Source organism: Elgaria multicarinata, chromosome 4 (genome assembly GCF_023053635.1).
Source record: "Elgaria multicarinata webbii isolate HBS135686 ecotype San Diego chromosome 4, rElgMul1.1.pri, whole genome shotgun sequence".
NCBI lineage: Eukaryota > Metazoa > Chordata > Lepidosauria > Squamata > Anguidae > Elgaria > Elgaria multicarinata.
The window spans coordinates 33,734,959-33,757,630 of record NC_086174.1 but is presented as its reverse complement, the minus strand read 5'-3'; the positions used below and the strand labels follow the sequence as shown (position 1 = coordinate 33,757,630).

Below are 22,672 nucleotides of genomic sequence, written 5' to 3'. Positions count from 1 at the left end.
CACCTGGTGAATTTATTGTGATATCTTTTTGGTATGTTCTTTTCCACAAACATTATGGGGCATTTTCTCTTTTAGTGCTTTCTGTGTCAGGTGAAGTCCGACTACGTAGGGATAGGATATAGACTACTTTTAACCATCCTTTTCTGGGAATTGCAGTGTACAAAACCTAGACTAACATGCTTGCCTAGACGTTACATCATAGCAAGTAGAGTTTCTGCAGTAAATGTATCAGATCAGGCACTAAGCCACAAGGCCTCCGAAGAAGTGCCTTAAATTTCCACCATATTCCCCCCTCACTAATTTCCCTGTTGCCTGCATTATCCAGAGATCCTTTTACAGGTTGCTCTTCTCCAGTGAGGAAAGGCTGATCTGTATAAGAATAGTTGGGATGTTTGTGTGTGTATGCAAGTGTGTGTACGTGCATGGGCATATGTAAATTCATATGTGTGCAGCCCCCAACCACTGACTCAGCATCAGCCTCGGGGCTGAAAACATTGTGCCTCCCTGTACTAAGGAGTTGCAGTAATTTCTTGCAATCCTCATTCATAATGGAGGCCCTTACCAGTGCACTGAAATCAGTTGTACCAAGGTTGCTCTCATAATTTAAATATTTCCTTTCCCCCTCCCTTAATTATTCTAGGTTGAAGTCTGCACAGTATATGCTTGTGTGAGGAGTAATAGAACCCAAATTACAACTGTTGAAGATGAGCCAAATGAGCTAGCACCACCACGGATTCATGTCCTTAGTCCAAGGTATTAAAGGATATTTATTTTTCTTAAATGAGCCTGTGGTAATAAAAGAAATAGACAATTATTTTGTTATTCAAGCTGTAAAACAATTGTTGTATGCACTATAGATGTTAGAATCCAGTTTGGGGGTGGACCTTGTTGAGTTTTCACTAACTCAGACACCCTGGACACCAGTTTGCAGATTGCTGAACTGGCTCAACTTGGTAAATGCTGAGTTGGGCAAGCTTGCGGTTTCCCGCCCTTTTTGTGTGTGCAAATCACAATTTGTGCAACAGTAGAAAACTCTTTGGGAACTATCCAGGGTGCTGAACCTATTTTTGACGCTCAGGTTCAGCACCTTGGGTAGCTCACTTAGTTTTGACTGGTTCTGGCTGAAACTCCTTTGGAGTTCTGACTGATTATGGACCGATTCACCATTCCACTAAGAGCTGCAAGCCTCCACTGCCCTAGACTATTCTAGGCTTCCAATGCCACTTCCAAAGCAAATGTGAAACCCAGCAGAAATGGATGGGTCCTCAGTCTGGTCTGGATATTGGTCTGCCACTATCAGATTCTAGAAAACTGGCTCAAAATATTGTAGGGACAGAATTCTGCAGCATTAGCTACCTGCTAAACCAGCAGTTCACACCTTATACTTCTGCATGGTTTGTCAGTATGGTAAAGGACTTCCAAAGCCAAAATATTATTGGGGTGAGTGGGAGGAGATGAAAGTTGGGCATGTGGAACCCCTGTCTACGTTCAGTGCAGCCCCTTTTTCAAATGCCTTCTCAATTTCATCTCTACAGTGAAGCAGCTTCTCTACACTTGCCATAGATTTGTGGGAAGAAACTCATGAGTAGTGCATCCAGCTACCCACAACCTTTTTTTTTTTTAATGAAAAATAAATCAGATACATTTGGACATAAGGAGGGGTCCAGGATAATTATCCACACCAACAGAATTACAATATGTGCATTGGAAATCAATTCTTGCATGACTGCCGTTTCTGTAATGTGTATGCACACAGGTGTTTTTGATCTTGCATTTCCTTCTTCATCTTTTTCTCTTTATGGGCAATCTTTTTCAAAAGCAAAAAAACAGACTGGAAAAACAGTTGAATAGTGACAAATGCAGTCATTCTTTTCCTAAAAAGATCCATGAGTGCCAACATTTCCAAAAGAGAGGCTATAACTAATGGGCATCCATTGCCAAGACATTTATCAAAATTATGGCAACAATAAAATTGTTAGCCTCCTGCGTGCATGTTATTGTTGATGGGATTTTATTACACTTTTGGCTGAGATTGGTACTTAGCTTGTTTCTTGCTAGGGGGAGAAACATCTCTGTTAAGTAACTAAAAATCTAACATCTAAATCTTCAGAAATATGCCGACAAAATGGATTTTACTCCTATGTTCTTCTAAAGGAGTTTCTTTCTCTTCATACATTTTCTCAGAATTCTTTGTTCTTTGTCTGTGCAAAATGTAATTGCTAGATGAAATTAAGCATTATTTTTCTGACACATAAACGGAACTACTCAAAGGTTGGTTGATAAGAACTCAATTCCAGAACCCATATTTCCCCCTGGCTTACATTGACACATGCCTTTGTCTGTAGCCTGGGAAACACGTTTGCATGTCTCTGTTACTATATGCAGACTAAAAATGTCATAATACACAAATGCAAAAATATCAGAAATACCTTCGGGTTTTGTATAATCTGCTCAACCAGAAACAGACTTTCTCCATTGCCTTCCTTTACATGTCATATTATCATCAGCTGTTCTTATATCCCAAAAGAATACTAACTACTGATCGATTGCCCGGACATGTCTGGCTGTGGCCTACACGTGCCCTGGGTAGTTCATTTATTTGCCACGGTGGATTTGCTAGAGTGGAATTTAATCAATAGCTAATTCATTAATTCTGGTCTTCGAGTATGTAGGGACTGTGCAGTATAAAAATGGCTGGCTGGCTTCAACTTTGATTGAAATATGACAAACACTACAGCTGACAGCTTCAGCAGGTGAATTTTTCTTATTTATTCTCCATCAAGGAATAGGTTCAAGGGGAAACTAACAGATTGTATAAACGATATGACATTTTAATACATATCTGCCAGTGGTGGAGAAGTCTGATTTTTAGGAGAGACCCACATGGGGAGATGGCAATACAACACACATCCTGCAATATTTTTATTTTTTAAAATGGAACTATTATAGCTCTTCCACTTATGAGCCTGGATGTCATGCATGTGTTGTTGTTGTTGTTGTTGTTGTTGTTGTTGTTGTTGTTTTGTTCTGGGGGTAATGTGGTGGCAGTAACTTTCAGGAAATACTATAGGACAATATCATTATAGTTATCATACAGAGCATGATGGATGGGCAACCATATTCCCTTTTTTATCATTAAACCAGACTTGGACCACACTACCCTTCATATAGAGGAAATATTTATTTATTTATTTATTTATTTCCCACCTCTCCCTCTAGATCGAGGCGGGGAACAACACTAAATAAAATATAATACATAAAATTAGTTAAAAGAGCATATAAAACCAATACAACATTAAAATAACAATCACAGCATCTTAAAATTCTTAGGTTTAAAATTCATTTGGGTAGGCTTGCCAGAAGAGACTAGTCTTTACAGCTGTCTTAAACTCAGAGAGAGCATTAAGCTGACGAATCTCCTCCGGCAGGCCATTCCACAGTCTGGGGTTGGCAGAAGAAAAGGTCCTCTGGGTAACAGTTGCCAGCCTAGTTGTGGCGGACTGGAGTAAACCCTTCCCATAGGACCTGAGTGTGTGGGGCGGATTGTATGGGAGAAGGTATTCCTGCAGGTAACCTGGAACCAAACCATGTAGGGCTTTAAAGGTAATAACCAACATTTTATACTTCGTCCAGAAACTAATTGGCAGCCAGTGAAGAGATTTTAAAGTTGGTGTAATATGGTCACCCCTAGATGTACTAGTGACCAACCTGGCTGCCATATTTTGAACTAATTGAAGTTTCCGAACTAGGTACAATGGTAGCCCCATGTACAGCACATTGCAGAAGTCAGGCCTTGGGGTTACAGGTGTGTGCACTATATAAACATGGGTGCCATATTTTGAACTAGTTGAAGTTTCTGGACCTGAAGATTCCATCTGTTGGATATGTTGGCTGGACTATACTGACACCCACATACACCATCATTTAAAAAATAAATAAACCAGGGATGGGCTGAACAAGCGATTTTTGACATCGCCAGGATTTTTCAAATATCAGCTTGCCACTCGTCTTATGCCCAATTTCCATTTGCATCTGCAGTTTCTGCTTGCTGTGTGTGGATGGGAAAATTGGGAAAATTGAGCAGTGAAAAAGAGTGTGAAACTTTCCCCTGTTTGATTTGCACAAATTTCCTCAATTTACACAAATTTCAAACATGTACATAAATTTCCTCTATAGATTAAAGTGGGGCTCATTCAGTCAACAGGGCAATTTTTGCAACTTACAAAATTACACATGTTTGACATTTATGAACATTTTCAAAGGACATGTTCTCATACTTGTGATCGCATTCAAAGTTGCTAGGAGGCATGTTTTGCAAGTAAAAATAAAATTAATATATCTCTAAAATAAACCCAGAACAAAGATAAGTAAGATACTATGGCAGGACTCCTAACAGAAAGAGGAGTTCAAGAGAGATGTGAGTTCCTAAAAAGGTAGATAGTAAATGTGCAATCAGAAACCATCCCAGTGAAGCTCGGAGGACGTCAACAAGGGATAGGGCCTTCTCTGTGGTGGCCCTCCAATTATGGAACAATCTCCCTGATGAGGGCCACCTGTCACCAACATTGCTATCTTTTCAGTGCCAGGTCAAGACTTTTCTTTGCTCCCCCCCAGGCATTGAACAGCATATGTTGTTAACTGTCTTTAGCCTGGCTGAGAATTTTAAATTGTTTTAAATGATAACTGTTTTTATATTTTTATGGTTTTAAATTTTGTATATTGATTTTTAATGTCCAGTCTTTTAATCTTTGTAAACTGCCCAGAGAGCTTCGGCTATGGGGCATACTATAAATGCAATAAATAAATAAATGGGGGCAGGAAATAAATGGGGGCAGGGGAGATGGAAGACTACAGAAGAAGCCAATCTGTCTACACACACACACATACACACACAACTTAGCCATTATCTGAAAAACAAAAAGGGTACATATAGGAGGTAAGAGGTAGAGGGAGGGGCAGATCACTAAGGAATTGTTCAGACAGATAGCCCAGAATTGCAGAGATGATTTCAGGAAGGCTAAAGCTCAGATTGAATTCAAGTTGGTGAGGGATGCTAAAAATAATAAAAATGACATAATCAGATATGTCCAAAGTAAAAGAAGGATGAAAGTAATAATGGACCACAGAGATGGCAAAATGCTGACAGGTGAAAAGAAAAGGAAGGACATCTCAGCTCCTATTTTGACTCATTCTTCTCTGAATGGAGGATCCATGTGCCATCTGGTACATATGACAAACAGGTTGAAGAGGGAGGAGTGCAGCTTGAGATTGACAGGGAATATTTAAGTACCTTAAATAAGTTCGAGTCACCAGGTCCAGATGAAGGGCATCCTGGGGGGCTTGATGGAGCTAACAGATCAATTCTTGGACCTTCTAGCTATTATCTTTGAGAAATTCTGTAGAACAGTTGAGAAACTGGAGGATTGGAGAAGGGCAAGTGTCCCCATTTTCAAAAAGAGTGAAAATGAAGATCTGGTGAATTATAGACTAGCCAGTCTGATGTTAATATCTGAGAATGTTCTAAAGCAGATTATGAAGTGCTCAGTCTTTCGGCATCTTGTTATTAATGCATTGATCTCTGGAAACCAAGATGGATTTGTTGAGAACAAGTCCTGCTAGACTAATTTTATTTCACATTTTGATTGAGTAACTTCCTTAGTAGTTTAGTGAAGGGAGCCAGTGTGGTGTAGTGGCTAGAGTGTTGGATTGGGAGTCAGGAAATCCAGGTTCTAGTCCCCACTCAGCCATGGAAGCTCACTGGGTGACTTTGGGCCAGTCACAGACTCTCAGCACAACCTACCTCACAGGGTTGTTGTTGTGAGGATAGAAATGGAGAGGAGGAGGATTATGTATGCTGCCTTGGTTTCCTTGGAGGAAAAAAAGGAGGGATATAAATTTAATAAATACATAAATAAATAGATTGTGGAAATGCTGTGGACATAATATATCTTGACTTCAGCAGGTGGATCCACCGCTGGCTGGAAAACTGTACTCAGAGAGTACATGTCAATTGTTTCTCATCAAACAATTGGAGTGCCCCATGGCTTCACCCTGGGCCTCATATTCCAACATATTTATTAATGACTTGGAGAAAGAGGAGAATGCTTGTCAAATTTGTAGATGACACAAAATTGGATGGGATAGCTAATACCTTAGAAGACAGGGGGCGGGAATCAAAATTGTCTTGATAGGTTAGAAGACTGGGCAGAAAAATAACAGAATGAAATTTAACAGAGAGAAGTACAAGATTCTTCATTTTGGGGAAAATATGTGTTTAGTTTGCTGGGACTAGTATTTTTGAGCTCTGTATAAGTTGTTATTAACTATCCAGCTTGTTCACATTTTGGGGATGGCAGCTCCTGGCAGTCTGTTGCAATTTAATGAGAGCCAATGTGGTCCAGTGGGCATAGCTTGCATCAAGGGGACTTTGTTTCAAGTTCTGACTTGGCCTGGATACACTGGCTGACACAGAGGCCCAGTTCAGACAATCATCTCTCAGTTTATTAAACAGAGATATGCATGAACCCTTATCTCCTCCCTTCACATGATCTGGGATTAAAACAGTGGCAATTAAACTAGTGGCAACTGGAATGATCTCCCTGATGAGGCTCGCCTGGCACCAACGCTGCTATCTTTCCGGCGCCTGGTTAAGACTTTCCTCTTTGCCCAGGCATATCCTAATTACCCACATGTTTAGTTTTTAATCGGTTTTTAATGCTTTATGTGTGTATGTTCTGTGTTTTAGAGTTTTAAATTTTGTATACTTGTTTTTACCTCAATTTTAGAATTTCTGTAAACCGCCCAGAGAGCCCTGGCTATGGGAGCGGTATATAAGTGTAATAAATAAATAAAATAATAAATTTTTAATGGCAACTAGAAAGAAGATTTCAAGTTACACTAAAGGGAAAGATTAAGAATTATCCTACTTGACTAATGGGAATGTTTAAATCTAAGTGAATATGTTTTGGTATTAATTGAAAGGTCACACAAAAACACATCAGAGAGTAATATTGAATGAATTAGGAAGTGGAGGAGAATAAATCTTTAGTGAGTCCAAGTGAGTCTAGGGCAGTGTATAGAAGGTTAGGACATTCCCTTTGCCAACTCCATTGAGGACATTGACAGTATCTTTAAATGCATTCAGTCCTAACTTAATAAACATTGCCAGCCAGCTAACATTGCCAGGGTGGCTTATTCACATATCCAAGAGACCATGCCTGCCCATGCTTATTGCTCTCTTAACAAGCCAGAATCATAAACCAAGAACAAACCCTGGCTTATGATTCTGGCTTGTTAGGAGAGCAACAAGCCAGAGATTCTGGTTTGGACATAATTCTAAAGAAACCACAGATGTAGGCCTCCTGGTTTGTCTTGCTACTCCCACTGGCAGAAGGAAACAAGTGTAGTTGTACCAGGGTTCTTTAGAATTCTAGCTTATTCTTATCTGTGAATCAGTTCGCAAGCTTTTGAAACATGGCTGTAGTCACTTACTTCTAAATAACACCACTGATTTCAACAGGACTATTTTGGGAGGAGTGTTCCATCTCACCTTAATTTTGTCTTGTACAAAAAGGTTTTTAAAAAACCAATATAGGACACCCCATGTCGAAAGTATTCTATGATCAAACACTTTCATTTACCCTTTATTTGCTTACCTTCAAGATAATATACACTGGGATGTATATGAAATCATTTTAAGGATTAAGTATTTTCTTTCTTTCTTTCTTTCTTTCTTTCTTTCTTTCTTTCTTTCTTCTCTTTTTATATGTTTGTCAGTAAATCATTTATATGTAAGGATTTTTTTCCTTGAGTATGCAGTGAATATAAAATAGACTTCTACAGACTATGGCATTAATTCAGCAAGTCAGATGAAGACTTCAGAATAATAATGGTGACTCTACAAGTAACCTGTGAAGTTATCCCTTCACAGGTGACATTAATTCTTCCTCTACAGATTGTTATTGTTATGTGTTCTTCTGTTTATACCTCAAGGTAGTGAAATAATAGATCACTGTGTTATTTTTATTCTGTAAAGATGTCAAAGTTTATCTCAGCTGCTGCTGTCTGAACATAACTCTCTAACTTTAAATGAATGCTAATTTACAATGTCACCAAGTATTCTGACAGCAGCCATGTAATTGGGCTATAATGCTTTCTAAAATGATCCAGCCAAAGTTAAGCACTCGTAAGACTAACTTTTCAATGGGACAAATTTAAGCATGTGCTTTCGTCTTAAATGAACTAAGAGAACTTAGGGGAGATTACCTTTGGCTGGCTCATGCCCGTGTTGTAATATTGCCCTCTAACACCAGGGATACAAATATATGCAGAACTTCCTAAGTATGAAATATAATTTTATTATGAAGGAAGTGTGGGTTCGATCCAACCCTTGTTCTTTTGTTATAGGTGAATTTAGCAGCATCCAACTTAGAGATTCAAAATCCAGTAGGATCCCTTAATGTTTCTTTTTCTTCCATGTGCACTTTTCAGTGTATTTAAATAATTAAATGTTTTTTCTTGTGATATATATATATAATATATATCACAATACACACACACACACACACACACATTTAGGGCTCTTTGAGAAATATGTTTAAGTTCATTTTTGATCAGGATTTTCCCAGTTCGCACCTTTTGGACCAAGCACAGAGTTGGTCAACATCCATACATTTCTGAGTTTCCAATGTGATTCACAGACCTAAAAAAAAGTGTTTGACAGCATGCGTACATTTGAAGAATGTCCATGAAAAAAAATACATACTTTCTGAGCAGAGAGAAGAAGTGAGACTTTTACATACAATGACCAGCGCTGGAATTGCCTGCTGTCTGTCATTGTGCATAAAAGGTTCTCTTCTCAATGCTAGGGTGACAAAAGGGAGGGTAGATTGGTGCCCAATGGCCAGCAATGGGCAATTTCAGTGCCCGGTCATTGTGCATAAAAGTCTCTCTCTTTTCCTTGTTGACCCCTCAGCAGGGAGAAGAAAGGAGACTTTTTTTTACGCTCAACAACTGGTGCTGAAATTGTCTCTGCTGTTCACTGTATGCAAGTCTCTCTTCTCTCTGCTAGGGCCCCGGCATGGAGAAAGGAGACTTGCTGAGTCTATGGAAATCCTCCAGCCCACCATTTTTACACAAAATGGCAGCTTATTTTGGGGATGGGCAGATGCCAGGCACTTGTGGACTGCAAGAGCTCCAGTGAATGGGTCCGAAGAGGGGTGGCAGCACAAAGAGCGGAGTCTGGGAGGCTGAGAGTGGGGAGTCTGCTGGACTCCACTCCCTCTTGGACTCTCACGACATCCCTAGCTCATTTGCCTTTTGACTGTCAACTGTATGTATGGTGTACTTTGTGCTATTTTAAATGTGTTAATATATAAACGTAAGTCTATTTTTGTTTTGTTTTGAAGAAGTTGAAAACACCTTTAAAATTATTTTAGTGAAGCTCTGTTCTTTACTTTGGCTAAAGCTCAGAACCTCTTTTCTACTGTACGTCAAGGTCTATTACACATCAGGGTCTTCAACTCTAGCCTTCTGCCAAAGGATGACTCATAATGTAAGTGTTCCATAATGATATTTCCCAAGAAGACACGTTTTTATTTTGGCACGTTCGCAGCTCCATTCCATTGCAGCAATGTTAACAGAATACCTGTATGAGCATAGGCTTTAGCAGAATCTGAATTAAAGTAGAGATGTTATAATTGTCTTAAACATTAATGTTTTTGTTGCTCTAGGTCACTTCAGATTAACTGGGCATCACCAGGACAACCAAATGGTATTATCCTAGGATACATTCTGTTGCGTGTAGCTCACCGTAGGTGCATTGTGGGACAGCAGCTATCAAAACATCAAAGTTGGGGATCATGTCTGCCTTTGGAATGCGATATCCATGAAAACATCTGTGGAGGATTGTGCTACAATCCACAGTTTAAGGTAACATCAAATAATTGTTTTGACCTTTAAAACCTTAAACACTCTGGGACTTGGATATCTTAAGGACCAACTACTCTCATGTGAACCTGCTCGTATATCAAGGTCTGGTTATCTCTATCATCAGAGGTGAGGGAGGTGGTTATTAAAGACAGGGGATTTTGGGTCAGGCATCTACATTGTTCATTTTAAGTACTGGTAAAAGTTTTTTCTGTTGAGCCAAGCTTTGGGGGCAGAATCCACTTCTGTAATGCTAATGTTGTCCTATCATAAACCAGTGGCAGCAAAACATCATTTGTGCTTGCTAGGCAAAGAGGGAAAGTGGTGGTTTGCCACCAAAAGACCTTGTTCATTTCTTGTTTTCTCTTTCTATACTGTATTTCAGATCTCTGTTTTTATCTTGTTTTATTGTACTACATTGTTTTGTTATTTGTTCTGACTTGCATTGTCAGTCTACATTGGTAGGAAGGTTGTGGGATATAATTATTGATAATATGTTTTATATTTCCCTTTCGTAACATTTTTCTTCAAAAGTTATAAATCAATCTACTACAGGAGGGATGCAGAACGTCAAGCTGGGGTCCCAATCCATGGCCATGGCCCCTTTCCCTACTCCCCTTTCACCAACCATTCATAGTTGGTAGCTTCTCAGCATTTGTGCAGTTTTATCTCCAATTTTTAAAGGTTGAAAATGCCTCTCCTAAGACTTGATTACTGACAGTAAGAACTTTAAGCTCAAATAACTTGGCTCCACCCCTTTTTGCCTTCAGCCTCACCCACACTAGAATGTGGCCCTGAAAGTTTCTCTGAAATTGAATTTTGCCTTTGGGTTAAAAGGAGTCATGCACCCTGTACTGCAGAGTGTGTGTGTGTGTGTGTGTGTGTGCATAAATCATAACCGTTTTCTGAAATTGTGTTAAATCCATACCTTCAGACAGCTGTTCTGTTTAGACAGCAATGAATTCACTAGGTTGCCATGAGCTTCAATCCTCCATCTGTAGAACTTGGATAATACTGTCTCACATCACAGGACTGTTGCAAGTATTAATTGGATAATATAGGTGACTAGTTTTGAAGAAGTGCTATGTGTAAATACTATCATTTTGTTAGTAAAATGTCCACAATTATGATTGAAAGAGTTTATGAGAGAACATCACTTTTATATACTAGGGTTCTTTTTAGAAATAAAATAAACATCCCAAAAAGCAAGGGTGTATCTAGGGATGTTCCTGCAAGAGTTCCATGGATTGTATGTAGTTTTCTACTCCATTGTTCACAACCCACAAAATCAGATTTTTTTGTTTCCTGCTCCAAACATTACATAAATAAATTTGCAATGAAGAATGCAAATTTCATGCCAAGTTACAGGAGCATGGAATTTACACAACAAAAAAATGCCTTAAAATGTGTATTCATTATCGTAATATTTGTGAAGTGTATACCTCTCTTTGTCTAACTTGTGATTTTGTCTACAAATTTATTTATGTGAATTTCATAGGTTTTTTAAAAAAAAACCAAGGTGCTTGTCCTCAGAATCTACCAGACCCACAGGTTGATATGGAATCCACAGAGCAGATTAGAAGAAATCCAAACTCATTTTAGTCCATTTCAGAGTTCTCTGACATCGCTATTCCCAGTTTCACACCCTGAAGGATCCCTATTCAAGAAAGCCTAAATGCTGTGCTCAGCAGAGCATAAATGCCCCATTTACGCCTATTTCTGTTGCATGGATTTTCATACTGCTGCTATGCGATTATGGTGGCTATTATTACTACTGAAATGTTGCATTGGTTAAGCCTGATACAGTGATTTCATTTCTGCACTTCTATGCCAGCTCAACACAGTTGCTCCATAGTATCTTGCTCCGTCTACATGCACATCACTTTCCAACAGTATTATGCGACCTATATTTATTTGAAAGAATGACAATAAAAACAGTGAGGAGATGCTTATAGAGCTTCCTCTGGTGCATTTTAGTCTTATCATTTATCAAAATCTGCATGGCAAATATTAGTTTATTGGGATGATTATATGCCTTTTTGGAGACTTGCTTGATTGAATGATTTGATGCTGCTTTACAGCAAATCCATTTAGTTTCAGCTACAAGTGGGTGGTTGTTTACGTGACAATGATGAGCAACTCTGAACGTGAGCCTATCGTGGTTTGTCAAAATATTTTTAAATTATGGTCATTTGCAGATTAATGGTCATATTAGTTGCAGTTTAGGAGTTGGATCAATATTGTAGTCAGAGAGTAGGAGTCTGTACACAGTTTTTTATTGACAAATGAGGTAGAAAACTCTTAGTCTGAAGGTAAGATTTAATGTAATGAAATAATGTCCCTATTTGTCAACAGCATCATCACACATGCAATGACAGTGTGTATTCATAAGGTGAGCTGTCAGACAAGACAGCAATTAAGAAAGTGAGTTATCTGAGTGATTCACATCAAAATATAAATTACAGCTGCTGATACAGTGTTAGCTTTGTGCTGCATTTAGTATTTGGGAGGTTAGTGCTTTTATTGTAGACCTTGATCTCATCTGTAAGTTTAAATATACATTTTAACTTTTTTTGAGAATCCTACTTAGTACAGGGCTTTTTAGTAAATTTAGTCCATTGATAGTTTGTTGTAAGCTGAGGAAGAAAGCATGAAGATGAGTTAACAAGGGTTACAATTATATAGATTTGGAGGATATGCAATGAGGTCTTATGTTCTGTAATTAAGTCCCTAGTGTGGGTATTAACATACTCTTTGTGTAGTACTGCATGCTATCTCCTTACCTGTTCCCATACTTGGGTGAACCCTCCCTGACTCAAGGCCTAAGAGCAATTGCATTACCCTGCTTCTCATGACCCACACATCTAAATATGAGCTGAGGGAGGCATGGTCCCATAGGTGTACCATTTGCCCCAACAGACGGTACTACTGCACACAGATACTCAGGGATATGATCTTTCAACAAGGGTTCGAGTCCAATTCAACCATCCACCCATTCAGTATCGACAATGATCATGAATACTGGGACTTGTAGTCCAAAACATCTGGAATGCACCAGGTTGAGGAGCACTGCTGTAGTCCTGGAATATCCATGGAGAAAATACTGTAATGGGGTGGGGGGGTAGGGAATCACTTTTCAGGTTCAGCTGTCCCCAACCTTCAATCTAAAAACAATCCATTATCTTCCTGGAAATCAAGCATGAAGCCTTCCTTACTCTTCTCCTTCCTTTATGACATGAAGTATATACCTTACTCTGTCTGACCCATGTACTTACACTGCACTCTTGAACAAAGAAAGTAATTAAAGGCCTCCAATCCTGGATCCCCCTTTTTCCAGTTTTCTTGCCTTCAACATTGTAACTGCAATATGCCCACCTTAAAGATGATTCTGCAACTGTTTCATTCCCATTTGTTAAGGAGCTGTAGGTTGATTATAGGCACTTGTTTATTGCTACATCACAATAGAGTCCGCAGAGCATGATTCTTCTCTGTACATTTTATCTGGAGTGCCCTGATTTAAGTGAAGAGAGTGGAAGCAAATCTATGAACGTAACATCTTAAAAGTTGTGTATAAGAACATGCCTTTAATTAATTAAGTGTAACTAATCCCAAACTGTAATTCACTCAAGGTAAAGAAGTGCTAAATAAAGTGATAGAGGGAAATACAATTTTATGAGTTAATAAGGTGTTTTAAGAACAACAATACGTTTATCAGTGAAAGTCACCAAAAGAAACCAATTAATATTCTGGATGATAAACATCTTATATGACATCCTCCTGTGGAAGGGTCGGTCAAAAATGTAGCATTCACTTTCTGTTTTCACTAAGATAAAGTTTCTTGGCTTCATAAAATATAAATGCTTGTAATGCATTGTAATCCAGAACCTTATACAGTAAAAGGACCATTTCAGTTACAGTCCTTGGTAATGTAGGTCTAACTAGCCGTAATTTGCACCTTCAAAGTTTAACAGAATAAAACACATAAGGGATCCTAAGATTATACCACTACAGAAGCTTATAACTTTTTATCATTTACTTTGTTTTGCTCTCTATGTGTTTTTAGTATTCAGATCTAGCACTCAAGTAAATTAAATTGGAGACTGATGTCCTTCAATTATCCGCTGAACAAATGTAAGATATCAACATACAGTGTAAGACGTTGCTTTCCATTGCCTCACTATTTAGTTCAGATCCCAATTCTTGGAGAACAAGGCCACAGCTAGACCTAAGGTTTATCCTGGGATCATCCAGGGTTCACCCCTGCCTGAGCACTGGATCCCCTGTGTGAACAGGTTTGACCCCTGGACGATCCAGGGATAAACCTTAAGTCTAGCTATGGCCCAAGTGAATTGCCTCAAGATTGAAGGTGGACAAATGTTTTCTTCTAATGTCCACCTCTTCAAAAAGAGGATCCAGGGAACTACCAGGTAGTCAGCTTGATGATGCCTGGAAAGATTCTTGAATAGATAATTAAGCAGTCAGTCTATGGACATTTGCAAAGATGAAGCAGGAGTTTCTCAGGAACAAGTCATGCCAGTTTCCAGACTAACCCTATCTCCTCTTTTAATCGACTTCTATCTTGATAGGTAAGGGGAATGGTGTGGATATAGTATATTTTGATTTCAGCTCCGTTCTCCCATGATATTTTTGTTGGCAAGCTGGTTAAAATTGAGTTAGATGATGCTACTGGATTTTAAGCTGGTGGATCATATCCAAAGAGTACCAGCCTGGAGAGAAAGCACGAATGAAGTGCCCCAGGGTTGTGTTCCTGGGAGTAGAGGGGATGCCCATTTGCCCAGTCACTGAGGTCATCCAAGGACATGCTCCTGGTGGTTCCACATAGACCTATCGTCCAATTGGAGTCCACCAGGGAAAGAGCCTTCAGCATGGTGGCCCCCCTCCTATAGAATTCCCTGCCTCTGGAGGTCAGGCAGGTGCCAACTGTGTATTCCTCCTGAAAATGTCATTGTTCCAGGAAGCCTTCCCTTAATGACCAGCCGTGTTTTATTTTGCACTTTGTTAAAATGTACTTTTATTGTGTTTTCATTGTGTTTTTATTCTATTTTATTTTTTCCACCACTCTGAAATTCTGAATGGGGAGCAGCATGTAAGTATTGTAAATAAATAAATAAATACATTTTCTGGTGGCACCAAACTGGGAGAAGTAAATAACACTTTAGAAGTATTCCGTATGATCTTGGCAGGATGGAGAACTGGGCGGAACTATTAAAATGAATTTCAATAGAGATCAATGCAAAGTTCTGCATTTAGGTGTGCAAAATCAAATACATAAAAACATGATGGGTGACACTTGGCTTGACAGTAATATACATGGAGGAGAAACACAGATGGAGGTTTTAGTGGACAACAAGCTGAACAAGTTACAGCTGAAATACTTAATGCAATTCTAGGCTGAATCAACAGAAGTATAGTGTCTAGGTCATGAGAAGTAATGGTACTAGTCTATTCTGCTTTGGTTAGCTGTGACCTGTATTACTGTGTCTAGTTCTGGCATCAATGTTTAAGAAGGATATCTCTCTTTCCTGAACCATGAGCCACCCTGCTTTCTCTGTTTTACTCCTTTTTCTTCCCCACTGTTGCCCAGGGGCAGTCTTTCCCCCAATCATGCCTTCCTTCCTCCACCTGCAGTCTTCCTTTTTTTTTCTCCTCACCTCATTCCCTCTTCCTTTCTGCTTTCCCTCCTCTACCTCTCCTCTCACTTTCCCTCCTTCTTGCTGGTCACTGTTATCCTCCCTGCATGCTATTTCCCTTCTTCCCTCCCCTACTTATGTTCTTGCCCCCTAGGTGGGCAGTGGCAGCTGTATGGAGCTGCTATTATCCTGAGGCAGTGGCCATATTAGAATCCCCAAATGCATTGCCCAGTGTTCAAGTCAACCTCAGGAGCTGAGTGGCTCCCATACAGAAGTGCTGCTGCCAGCTCAGGTAAAAATGTCCAGACAGGTGAGAGGAGTAAGAGCCTCATCGACACCAGGACATATTATCCATCCCCCCAAACCCTATGCTGTAGAGTCCTTCTACAGGAGGCATTTACTGTGCACTCCTTAGTTTATGGATGCTTTAAATGATGCCGTCCTCCTCCAGGGCCTCTCCCAATCTTTGCAACCATTATAGCATTTCTATGAATGACAGCATGAAACCCTGGTGTATTTGCACAATTCAGCTATACAACATTGCCAACTAGTGGTTGTGTAATGAAACACAGAGAAAGGAAAAGAGAGAAAATCCGAGTGGGGGGGATGCATATGTAAAAGCGCCAATCTCAATCCCATAAAGAGTCTGGAAGCAGATTTACACCCTCCAAAGAATTCCACCCTTGCAGAACATCAACCTCAGGATAAGGCACACTTAACCAAATTAACGAAATGAATAAATAGATATAAAGAAGGATCTGAAAACAGAGACCAGAAGGTTTTAAACAAGAGGGGAAAATATGTTATGACACTTTCTGTCAACTCATAGTTAAGCATTTCTGAAGCATACATTTCCACACTTGAAAACTCAATGACATCTCTAGCTTGGTTTAGATTTGTACGTCCTGATCTGAGAAGATTTGTGGATGCATCAGTAATTGGTGCTGTATAAAATTCATATGATTGCTCCGATCCATTTTGGCTATTCTGGCCACCATTTGAATTCCATGATCTTTGCTATGTTTTCCTAGATCTTCCCATCCTTTCTGACATATATATATCCCTGAACCACATTCCTCTAGTTCCAGTGCTTTTTTCTTGCTTATTTCCACATTTTCTACTTTCTAAAAGCAATATGTAGTGCTTTGGGATCAGAAGTGCACAAGGGATTTTTGCACAACTCTAGGCTACGTTTTCATTTTAAGAACTGGTCCTAAGAAATCCATTTCTTCTGGTATAAACCTATTGACTGAATTCAAATTAAATGATTCCTGCTTATGTAGATGAGAACAAAGTCAGATCATTTGCATAGAAAATAATTAGGAAAAGCAATGTTTTATATTAGATGGCTTAGGAAAGCACATATATGGCCCTATGCCTGATGACAACATCCAGAGTTGCTATTCCTAAATAAAAGAGGATGAGATAATACTGACCTTATAAGAACCCTGGCTGCTGCTATACCTAAATATAAGAGGATGAGATAATGATAATCATTACCAATTTCAGTACATTGGCTTTTTTTTTTTTGGAATATGACATAATCCTGACATTACTTGAATACATTCTGTTTTATGGGTTGATAATGCATATCCTCTGGGCTTCATACCAATGCAAATAGTAACTGTCTTAAAATGCTGCCAAAAATGCTATTTTGCAATTTACAGTATGTTGCACAGGATGTTAGGGAGCTATGTAATTGAGTAGATGAGCACACTGGCTAGATAAATAAATGTCAGGATTGTCTTAAGAACATAAGAAGAGCCATGCTGGATCAGACCAAGGGTCCATCCAAGGCTCCACACAATAACCAACCAGTTGTCGACCAGGAACCCACAAGCAGGACATGGGTGCAACAGCACCCTCCCACCCATGTTCCCCAGCAACTGGTTTATATAGACTTACTGCCTTGGATACTGGAGGTAGCATATAGCCATCAGGACTAGCAGCTGTTAATAGCCTTCTCCTCCAGGAATTTATCTACCCCCCTTTTAAAGCCATCCAGATTGATGGCCATCGCTACATCTTGTGGCAGTGAATTCCATAGTTCAACAATGCACTGCGTCTGGAGCAGGGGTAAGTTGGAAAGCTCTTTATAAACAAAGTGCGGGTGGACAAATAATTTCACAAGAGGTTCTCTCAGGAGAACTGTTGAGTTGATAACAATGGGTTATTGCATGTAGTCTACTTCCCATTTTATTGGGGAGTAGAGAGATGGGGAGGACAAAGGATTTTAAAGGCGCAGCGGCGAGGGAATGATTTTTTTTTTTAGCCCCAAAGTCTTTGTTCTGTGTGTCAGGGGAAGCTGGGGCAGAACACTTCCCCAAATGGGTTGGAGAGGTTTATCCCATTTCTAGCTTATGTCATTACAAGTTAAGTTGCAAGGCAGGCTCATGCCAATACCATGTCTTGAATCCAGAGTCTGCCTCCTGCAGACGAAAGGGCTCCTTTCATCCTTGGAAGATTTCTAATCCAGCAGAACAGACAGGAGGCAATGTTTGATGCTTCCTCCCTCTCCCTGTAGTCCCTAAAAATCTACTCTGGAGGGTTGGCAGGCCCTTTGTAACATGGCCCCCGTCTTGATGGCCTCGAGGCCCTGGGCTTCTGAATTGAAGCTCCTTCCCAGCATCTTCCCAGGAGCGCCAAATCGGAGTTGCCGCTGCCAGAACCGAGGAGAAGGGAGGAACGGGCAGCTGGCTCTCCTCCCTCTGAGCTCGCTCTGGCTACCCCTTTCCTCTCCCCTCCCATTTTTTTTATTTTTGATCTTTAGATGCGAACCTTCGCATCTAAAGATTTTTAAAAAATTAAAAAATGGGGGGGGGGAGAGGAACGGGGCTGCCAGAGCGAGCTCAGAGGGAGCCAAGCTGGCTCCCCTGTTCCTTCCCGGTCTTGCCCCAGCAACGGCGGCAGCCTCCCTGCTGCCCCCTTCCTCTCCTCCCCCCTGGGTTTTTAAAAAAAATGTATTTCTTTGCAGTGTGGTGCCCAGAGCTCCCTGTCTGCCCCCTTCCAACACCTCCTTTATTTTTTTCCCCACTTAAAAGGCTCCACAGAGGTACAGAGCCTGGCTTCAACCTAAAAAAGTAGGGGTGAGTACCCAATTTTTTTAGCACGGAGCTTTGGGGCTTTGCCCCTTGATTGCTTCGGAGTGATAGCTGTGTCATGTAGATCACCCGGGGTAAAGTGCCCGTGTAGACAAGCATCAGCAAAAGAGTGCCTACCCTGACAAGCACCGACTGGAAGATCCTGAGGGAACTCCACTCAAGTAGTTCTCCCACTGGTTGAGGGAAGCTCAGATCCAGCCCCAAATATTGAAGTAAACCATGCAATATATTTCTGATAGAGCCCTTTTGAAAAGTCAAGATGGCCATTAATGTGCATCAGCTGGCATAAAAAAGTGGCCATGTGAGAATCCAAGGACAGAACTTAAATTCAGAGAGAGGCCATGTTCACTTTTGCATTTTAGTAGCTTCCTGTTTCCTTTATTTTCTATCTAGCCATGTTACTTTCTTATTATTATTTATTATTTATTGCATTTTTATACCGCCCAACAGCTGAAGCTCCCTGGGCAGTTCACAAAAACTAAAACCATTCAACGTATAAAACACAGTATAAAAACATGATATGAAACGCACATTAAAAACTGATTAAAAACATACCATACATGATTAAAACATCTTTATTATGGCAGTGCATTGGTGACTGGCCGATCGAGAGCTCGTTAGATAGATCACATCCTAGAACATGGGGATGTGTTTTCCCTGAATTTTATACTATCAGTAGCAGGGTTTTCAAAATGGCAATTTTAATATCATGTTTCTATTCTTTTATAAAATAAATTGAAAAAAATGGGTGTATCGGCCAAAAAGGATTTAGGGCTATAGTCCCAAACATACTTACTATTGACCTCCTGAGACCTACTTCCAAGTAAACATACAGAGAATTGGGTTGTACAGCATTAGAGTAATTCGAAATTAATGTGGGAGATTATGACTGTTGTACTTGGTAGAGAGATGTCTCAAACGTGAGGACAGGGTTCTGAGTTTTAATTCATCCCAATTAGTAAAACAACATTATTATTATTATTATTATTATTATTATTATTATTATTATTATTATTATTATTATTATTCAGTCCCATCTCTTAATTTTAAAGCAGCAATTCTGCCTTTTCAGGGAAACAGATTTTTCTGATTACTGTTACTCTGTGATAAAGGAATCAGGGGAATAGATGGGTTGCTTTGTTTTACTGATTGACCATATAAAAGCTCGGCTTCATAAACTGTGTTAATTTCTGTAATTTTCTTTATCTTCTGCTCAGTTTGATTGTTAGCTTCTCACCTGTTTAAAAGTAATTACAGCAGGAAATATGAAAGTCATAGTATCATTGCCCAGCATGCTCAGAAGAACTCAATGGGACTAATCACGTGAATAATGTTAGTGCCTAAAGGAATAACAGTACTGAACCATAGCAAGCCTGTGTATGCAGTAGTTAATAGCTTTCCACTAATACAGATAACAATCACTGTTGCACCATCAATCTGCCAAAATATAGATAAAGATTTTCTTGCTGCCATACATTTCAATTAAGCTTATGAGCTGGTGGCTGTATGTGAGGCTGAGACACAAGAAGGCTGTACTTAAGAATCTGATCTCACCTGGACTTAGATAGATAGATATTGATATTGATACAGATATAAATTTGAGAGAGAGAGAGAGGAATAGAATAAAACAGTACTTGGGCAGAATTCATCCTTGCCATTAGAAAGCTAGTTCTCTCCTTTAAAATGCACATTTTTATTCTGGGGTGCTTTGGAACGTTAATTCAGCAATCGCAGAGGTGGATGTCAATCAGGCATCCTAGTTAGAATCATAGAATTGTAGTGTTGGAAGGGGCCTATAAGGCCATCAAGTCCATCCCCCTGCTCAATGCAGGAATTCACCTTAAAGCATCCCTGACAGATGCTTGTCCAGATGCCTCTTGAATGCCTCTAGTGTGGGAGAGCCCACAACCTCCCTGGTTCCATTGTCGTACTGCTCTAACAGTCAGGAAGTTTTTCCTGATGTCCAGCCGGAATCTGGCTTCCTTTAACTTGAGCCCGTTATTCCGTGTCCTGCACTCTGGGATGACCGAGAAGAGATCCTGGCCCTCCTCTGTGTGACAACCTTTTAAATATTTGAAGAGTGCTATCATGTCTCCCCTCAATCTTCTCTTCTCCAGGCTAAACATGCCCAGTTCTTTCAGTCTCTCTTCATAGGGCTTTGTTTCCAGACCCCTGGTCATCCTGGTTGCCCTCCTCTGAACACTCTCCAGTTCTCTTGGTGAATACTGAAATTGTATCCCCCTCCCTACACTAGATTATCTACCTCTTATCAACATTTGAAGCTGCATTAGTTCTAATTCTGCATTAGTTAATGTTTGGTATCAAGAATCAGAGTTGTATTGAACTTGATTGGAACCAGAGTTTTGGCTGCATTTGCAAGGAATGTCGTTTCCCCTCCTCAACCCAATGAGATGCATGTATGTGTGTGTGTGTGTGTGTGTGTGTTGGTGGGGTCATGGTCCTTGGAGTGTTTTGTGACAATTCAGGGAAAGAATGGGATGGGAAGGCATTTTTTCCTAACTGTCCCCCCCCCCCTCCAGCTGTGGTCTGCAGTGGAGGGCTTTTCAACATGAGTCTTTTAACCTGCCTTTACCAAATCTTCTGCTTTCAGATTTTTTGTGGGATTAAGATCATATCCTTTACACATGTTCCCACTCCAGGGCTTTTCTTTCTCTACCCTTCTGGATGTTCCTTTATACAACCACTAACTGGGGTTGTGGTATAGCAGAATTGTGCAACTACTCCAGGGTTTCATGACACTCTTCACCAAAATATCAGACCTTCCTCATTAGAAAAACAAAAAGCATTATAAAGGTTGCAAAGAACAGGAACAGCCTTGAAGATGATGACTTCATGTAAAGCACCTGTAAAATACCCTGACTGAGGAATCATGAATGCACAATAAATGCCTCCTGTTGAAAGGCTGAGATGCGTGCTGAGGGGTATTCTGGGGGAAGGAACCAGGGGCGGATCCGCACGTCGGCCCCAGAGCACATTTATGTGACCCTAGGGCACCCCAGAAACGATAGTCTGTACTTGCCTGTAAAAAGAAATTAGGAAGAGACGGAGACGCTGCCGACGCCCAGCTCTCCCCGGCCGGCTCAGAGAGCTCTTTTTGAAGAAGGCGGGAGTAGAGAGCTTCTTCCGCTGTCCACCCAACCTTCTTCCGCCGAGCTCTCCGTCCCAGTCGAGGAGCCGGCCGGGGAGAGCTGGGCATCGGCATCAGCGGCGTCTCCTTCTCTTCCTAGTTTCTTTTTACAGGCAAGTACAGACTATCGTTTCTGGGGTGCCCTAGAGTCGCATAAATGCGCTCTGGGGCCGACGTGTGGATCCGCCCCAGGATGCACCAACCTTTCCAGCCTGTGCTGGGTTTTTACTTTTTCTCAGGTGAGGGTTAAGAAAAAGAGTGCCCTTTCCCCAAACTGTCACGGAATTGTTTTGGGGTGGGGGGAATAGAAACTGTTTTGAGGAAGCCCTGGTAGAAATCAACTGAATTTTTCTTGGCTTTTTTTCTTCTTCTTCATATTCCACATTGATCTGCCATCCTTTCAATGAAGTAGCTTTTGTTTAAAAAGTAGGCAACCAGTGTGGACAACATTGATTGGCAGTTGTGTTGGGTGGGGGAGGAGTGTTTGCTCTATGCAAAAGTGAAAATAAAACCGTGTGAGTGATTTTGACTCAGCCCTAATAAAAACAAAAGATCAATAAGGTATCCGTTAAGTATCTGTGCTACACTAGCAAATGTCTTTTCCATCTAGCCATGATAACTATTCCTTGTAAAACGAGATGATCGTAAGTACTGAGATTGCATTTTACAATGATTCAACTCATTCTTCAGTAAATGTTATGTATACACTATGGTAGTCTGCTTGCACAGGTTCAAACATACAAATAATTATTTGATTGTTCAAGCATATAATTCATCCCAGGAATATCCAGAAAGAAGTCTTCAGTTAAAAGGCCTATTCAAAAATCATTTCCATGCAAATTTTA

General features: G+C 40.2%; 1 protein-coding gene across 1 annotated transcript in view; it reads left to right on the top strand.

Annotated features, from left to right (window-relative positions):
• The window catches only part of USH2A (usherin), a 594,633-nt gene that overhangs the window by 405,177 nt on the left and 166,784 nt on the right, over positions 1-22,672 (top strand). Inside the window, exons 47-48 of the mRNA XM_063125387.1 lie at positions 641-753; positions 9,732-9,930. Coding sequence (XP_062981457.1) covers positions 641-753; positions 9,732-9,930 — 312 coding nt within the window. The remainder of the gene's footprint in view (positions 1-640; positions 754-9,731; positions 9,931-22,672) is intronic.